Source organism: Cupressus sempervirens, chromosome 6, assembly GCF_028749045.1.
Source record: "Cupressus sempervirens isolate cs-2001-9-10 chromosome 6, ASM2874904v1, whole genome shotgun sequence".
In the NCBI taxonomy this organism is placed as follows: Eukaryota; Viridiplantae; Streptophyta; class Pinopsida; order Cupressales; family Cupressaceae; genus Cupressus; species Cupressus sempervirens.
Window position 1 is genome coordinate 209,903,257 of NC_143123.1, and position 6,000 is coordinate 209,909,256.

At 32.4% G+C, this 6,000-nt stretch overlaps 1 protein-coding gene across 1 annotated transcript in view; it reads left to right on the top strand.

Moving 5' to 3' along the window:
* LOC149551993 (magnesium transporter MRS2-2-like) overlaps positions 1-3,895 on the top strand; it is a 162,337-nt gene extending 158,442 nt beyond the window's left edge. The window contains exons 16-17 of the mRNA XM_089787483.1: positions 2,837-2,893; positions 3,022-3,895. Coding sequence (XP_089643609.1) covers positions 2,837-2,893; positions 3,022-3,078 — 114 coding nt within the window. The 3' untranslated portion in view covers positions 3,079-3,895. The remainder of the gene's footprint in view (positions 1-2,836; positions 2,894-3,021) is intronic.
* The last annotated feature ends 2,105 nt before the right edge of the window (positions 3,896-6,000 follow it).

Consider the following 6,000-nt stretch of genomic DNA (forward strand, 5'->3'; position numbering starts at 1 on the left):
TGAATCACATATGAATCCAAACAGTATTTTAATCGCATCCGCTTCCAATACGTTTCGTACCTAGAAACGATGGGGTATAGGCGCCGAATCTGTGACTTAGCAATTTTGGTTATGGAGCAACGACTAAAGATGTGCTAAAATCATCTGCTAGCACTGGTAATGCTCACAACAGGAGCTAAGGATTAATTCTTGTGACAAATCTAGGAGAGATATTTACGTATAGGTGTTCGAGAAGCTAGGAGTCTCGGTGTAATATCCCAATTGTAGCTCACCATGGTTAGTGGTGTGGATTAGCCTATCGGTTGCCATCGTAGGATAAGTCAATTGGTTAGAGGGTCTCAGTTAACAAATTCCCACTCAATAGATCAAGGATTGCTTTTTGCTTGGATTAGTTTGGCACACTTCATATTTCTAGCAACTGTCTATTTTAGGAAAGTTTGGATTTTTGTATTTAGCAGGTGACCTAAACAACTTGGTGGTAGTGTTGAAATCTAGTACGGTTGACTATAGCAATTATTCAAAGACTTACTATTTATAGTTAGTCAATTATGCCATGTTATTTTTGGTAGTGCATCTGAACTCAGTATTAGCAGACTTCATCAATTGATTAAGTGGGACAAGTTTTCGCTCAAGTTCAAGGTATTAATTATTCAAAAATGAGTCTTTATTAATAATTAATAATTTAAAGATAATAGTATCAAGTTTTCAAATAAATGGGTCTAATTGATTTAAAAGTGCATTTAATGAATGTGATAATATTGGGGCCTATTTATTTGTTGTCCTAATTCAACGTGGAACTTTAACACATTTTTAAATATTATCAGTAGCACTAAGATAGTTACATCAGAATTACAAAATGGAGTTACAAAATGGAGTTAAGAACTACTCCTTTGCAGAGGAATTATCCTTCCAATTTTACCCCAGCTGATAAACAAAACTACCAGACCTCATTATTTCCCTTCAGAAATTCAGAAATTCAGAACAAGGATCTGTAATTTTTACAAATCTTCGACCCAAACATCTTCTAGACACTTTAAAACTTAAACCAGACCTATCAAAGTGCAAATTAAAGCCCACAGTTCACGCATTGGATATGCCGACCAAGACAAAAAAAATTGAGAATTATCCGACCAACTACACCATAAGTCAAAGAAAAACCAGTGGCCCTCTTCCTTCTTTACAAGCTACAATGCAAGAGAAGACTGTTCTTGGCATATTAGTAGGTGAACAGTAAAATAGATCTTTCAAAGTCTCTGGAAAAGGGCTCTGCTACCTAAGCTTACCTTGCACCATTTTCTAAACCTCCATTAGGTACACGACAGTTGAGAAGCAAGTGATTTGCATCCTCGGCAGCTTCACATAAACTACATCCAGGAACCTGGAATCCATGTTTCTTTCTCCTATCATCAGTTTAGATTCTGCCTTTAGTTGCTAGCGAAGCGAAAGACCCTGCCTTTGGTAGACAGTCCTTACCCCCAAAAAGACTAAGCAGCCAGTTTTCATTTGCTATAGCTCTAAATAATCACAAACCTTTGTTCCCCGATGTTACTCAAAAAAAGTTTTGATCTCCTGTGTAAGTTAGCTGAAGCCCCTAACCATTTTAGCTCCTAGAGCTTTGTTCATAAGACTCCAATTCCGGACACCAGCACCCCCTTGTAGTTTGGGCTACAAATTTTATCCCAAGCCAATAATGGCCTCTTATCTTCATTACTCCCCTCATTCCAAAAGAATTTCCTCATTCGTTGTTCAACAAATTTGAGCAAGGTTTTGGGAATCGTAAGATACATCATGGAAAAGATGGGAATGGTTAACATATTTGAGTAGCATGATTCTGCCACCAGAAGTGAGTTATCTGCTTTTCCATCCATCCAGCCTTTTAATGCAACTATCAACAAGTTTTTTCCACAAATTGGTCCAACATGCTCCTTCAAAAAGAGGAATTCCGAGATATTTCCCTGGTAATTGTCCCACTTTCATGCCCAATACTTGGCTAATATTTCTTTGCACCCGAATATTTGTGATGAAAAAATTCTGAGATATTCCCCTTGTAACTGTCCTGCCAGAGATAGGCTTTTGTGAAACTGTCTCATGCTGGGAAATTGTTCAATTCTGGCTTCAGAAAGTGGTCCAATTCCTGCAAGCATGGCAGTTTTCCAAGAACAAAAGATCCCACTTACAGTCTATCAGCTAATCAAACACAATATGGCGACTGAATTATAAGTGTTGTAGTACACACTAGATTCTAATTAAAGGAATCAATTGTATACAAAAGTTTAGGTGGATTTGTCTAAATAATTGTATCTAAAGAAATGCCGATAGATATCCAGTACAAAATAATTATAATTTATTTTACTATATCTAAAATTATAATTATTATTTATTTTTACTAACTTAAAGCTTTTAATTTTAATTTCTAAAAAATTAGATGATTTATATCTCTAAATATTATAATTAAAAATAAATATAACATTCTATTTATAATAAGATTTAAACTTTTGACATATAGATGGTTGTCAAATTTAACTTAAAAGAATAGAAGTTAACATTAACACACACCATCCCACTCCACCCATTCTCCCATTATAAAATGCCTATTGACATTAACAAAGTATTAAATACACTAGATATATAACATATTGACATTAACAAAGTATTAAATACACTAGATATATAACATATATGAGAGAGATTGGTGCTAAAGAAGCCGCAAGTATACCATGTATACAAAGACAAACAGTATTTTTTCCTTTCATTTTTTTATTTGATATAAATAGTTGCATGGATTACCATGTTACCAAGTTTATTTCAGCGAATTAATTATAAGCACTGTCTGCAGAGAGAGATTGACTTAATGTTTCGCATGTTCGACAACAATCACAACGGCCAACTTGAGGTTATTTACTTTTCCTAGACGCGTTGATTCAATACATAGGGTCTATTTTCATATTTCAGCACAGGTTATTTGATTATATAATATGCATTTCTTTTTGTCAGACGGTACCTTATTTTTATTTATTATAGGGTTGTGAATGGAATAGGGGAGCACGACGAACTTCAAAAGGGAAGAAGCAATACTAGTACGGTATATGAATTGTTTTAGTCATTGGGTTTGATAACTAATGAAACCTGGTGCTTTTTCTTGCAGCGAGTTGCCCATATGTAACAATTCTTTTTTGTAGAAGTGGCATGCTGAATGTAATAACTTGTATGGTTAATGTATGAAGTTATTTGTAGCTTTAGGCATTCCAAGTCCACATGCTATTAAATTTAGTATGAAGACGGCATCGGAAAGAGAATACTTCTTGTGAATATTGAGCACTTTATTGACGTCTATCAAACTGCAATTTTGCCCCGAATTCTGAATGGAAACATGACATGCTTGGATATTTACAAGCCCCGTGTCATGTTGCCTTAGAGAGAACAGTGTATCGTTTTCCTGCAGTGCATACACAGCAAGCGTTGAAATTCTTCTTACTCCCACCCTTATCAAGCTTATCTTTGATACGTGAAGAGCTAGTAATTTGTTCCTGCAGTGCATACAAAGCAGAGTATCAAGCTTATCTTTGATACGTGAAGAGCTAGTAATTTGTTCCGTACCTAATACAAAGTATGGTAAAACACAATTTCTTTTGAGTCTACGAATCGGCGTAGGAAATTGGTGTTTTAAACGAAACAGTCATGCTGAATCGCAGTCCATATAATCTCCAAATTTAAGAGCTTGAGTGTCATTTAATGATTTTTACGTATCTAGTTTCCAATTCAGTTATCCAACTTTGGGCAAAAAGGGTATTAATTAGATCTCAAATATTGTTTGCCCTTAGTTGGAGAACTTGTATAACACATTTGCTCAACTATGGGTAAATTGTAGATCACAAGATTGCAGTTTGAGCCAAAAGCCTCAGTTTCCTAAAACAATTTCCGATTGATTTTATGTAATGAGGTATAAACTAGACTCTCCAAAAACAAAGAAGTTGTGTTTTTTAATAATAAAAGATATAATCTAGTGGCATCATCTTAAAATGAAAGATACCTATTTAATTTGCATTTGGCTGCTCCTTTTTTAAAATTCATAATTATTTAATGATATAAATATTAAAGAATTAATTAAAATGTAAAATAGCAAGAAAACTTATTTCTAAAAAATGGTTAATGATTTTTATTTTTTTTTCTAAAAAAAGTGTAGATTATTACATAAGTATCAATGGAGGTTAGAGGAGAGGATTGAATAGTTGAATATCTCATGTTTACACTTTTAAAAATCATGTGCTAATTTCAAATCACTCACAATTAGTTACATTTAAGGTCACATTCCACATCGTCAAATGATTTCACATCAAAAAGCTTTTTGCCAAAGTGTCTAAAAAGACCTTCAAAAAAGTAAGACCCATATTTTGTGTACCAAATCAATTTTGTCAAATGATTTGTTACTTTTTACTTCTAATGACCATATTTTATTCAATTATCAATAGATATCATCAATGTGAACAACTTTAAAGTCACAATTATGTGTGAAATAACGTAAAACATGTTGGACATTAAATCAATAAGCAACATCCAATCACTGTTTCATTCAATCATGGGTAGTTATCATTAAAAACTTTAATGTCACAATTATTGGTGCAGTATTATTAGAAATATTGGACATAAATTGACTAGTCTTATAAGAATTATTGGAACATGCACAGCTAGTATGTTCTTTCTCATCACGACCTTAAATTTTTTTATTCTAATTTTAATGTGTTTTCTTATTGATGAATATGATCAATTGAACAAATGACGAACATGATCAATTGAACAAATGGTACATCATTAAAAAGAAAGTGCATGTTAGCATTTACAAAATGAGCAAGAAAGGAAAGTGTGAAATCCTAGAGTTAGATTATCAAAACATGTGGCTTGTAGAGAGCATTGCAATTGACAAGTTGAAGGTACAAAAAGTTGCATCTCTTGAATTAACATTTTGACTTTTTTTATAAAAATGATCCAAGAGACATTAAAACATTGGTTCAATTTTAGTAGGGCTTCTCTAAATAATATGCATTCTTGTATAATAAAAATAAAACGCCTCTTCCCAGATTATTTTTTCTAAATGATCCAATTATCATTAAAATGTTGATTCAATTTTAGGGCTTCTCTAAATAATATGATTTTTTTTTTTTTAAAAAGAATGCCTCCCCTAATAGGTTCTTAGCAATAATTTAAAGAAACATTATAGAAAAGGCATACTATGTGTTCTACACTTATTCAGATTTGCAATTTTTTTATGAGGCATGTCTTTGTTGTACCAATGAAATTGATGGTTCAAACTAACAAGGTTGAGGTTCAAGCTCCCTTTGTAGAGCTCAAATTATCGTAGAAATCAAAATCGGTTTGATCATTATAGAAGGATAGTTGACATTCATTTGGAAAATAATGATTCTTGTTTCTATTATATTTTGTTTATGGTAGCTTCAATATTATTGTTGATCCTTTGTTTTCAAGGGATCTCTTAATTTCATTTTTCCTTTATATTTTATTTCTTGCATACTTCCAAATAGAAACTATGATAGTCAAAGAAAATAGAGGGAGATAAAAGGAAATTGTAGGGTTTCCCTTGTTATAAGATGTTTGAAGGTTTTCTTTCCTTTGGGGCATATTGGGCCTTCTCTCATTCCTTTGTTTTATTTGCCAGTCCTTTCTGGTCCTATCTTGTGGGGTTCCTTTTTGGTCCCTAGTGTAGGTTGATGCATCTCTCTTTGTAGTTGTCCTAATTTGTCATGTCCCCATTTTCGGTGGCAGTCTGATTAATTAATTTGATTAACTTGGTTGTCCGAAATAATGAATATTTTATGAGGACGACTAATTAATCATTTTAATTAAATAAATAAATGATATTAAGTTAATTACTTATAAAGTTATCAAATAAATAAATATTAAAAGATAACTTTATATTTAATTAATTTAATAAAGTGACTTGGATTATGAAATATTTAATAAAGTCACTTAAGAGATAAGATCAAA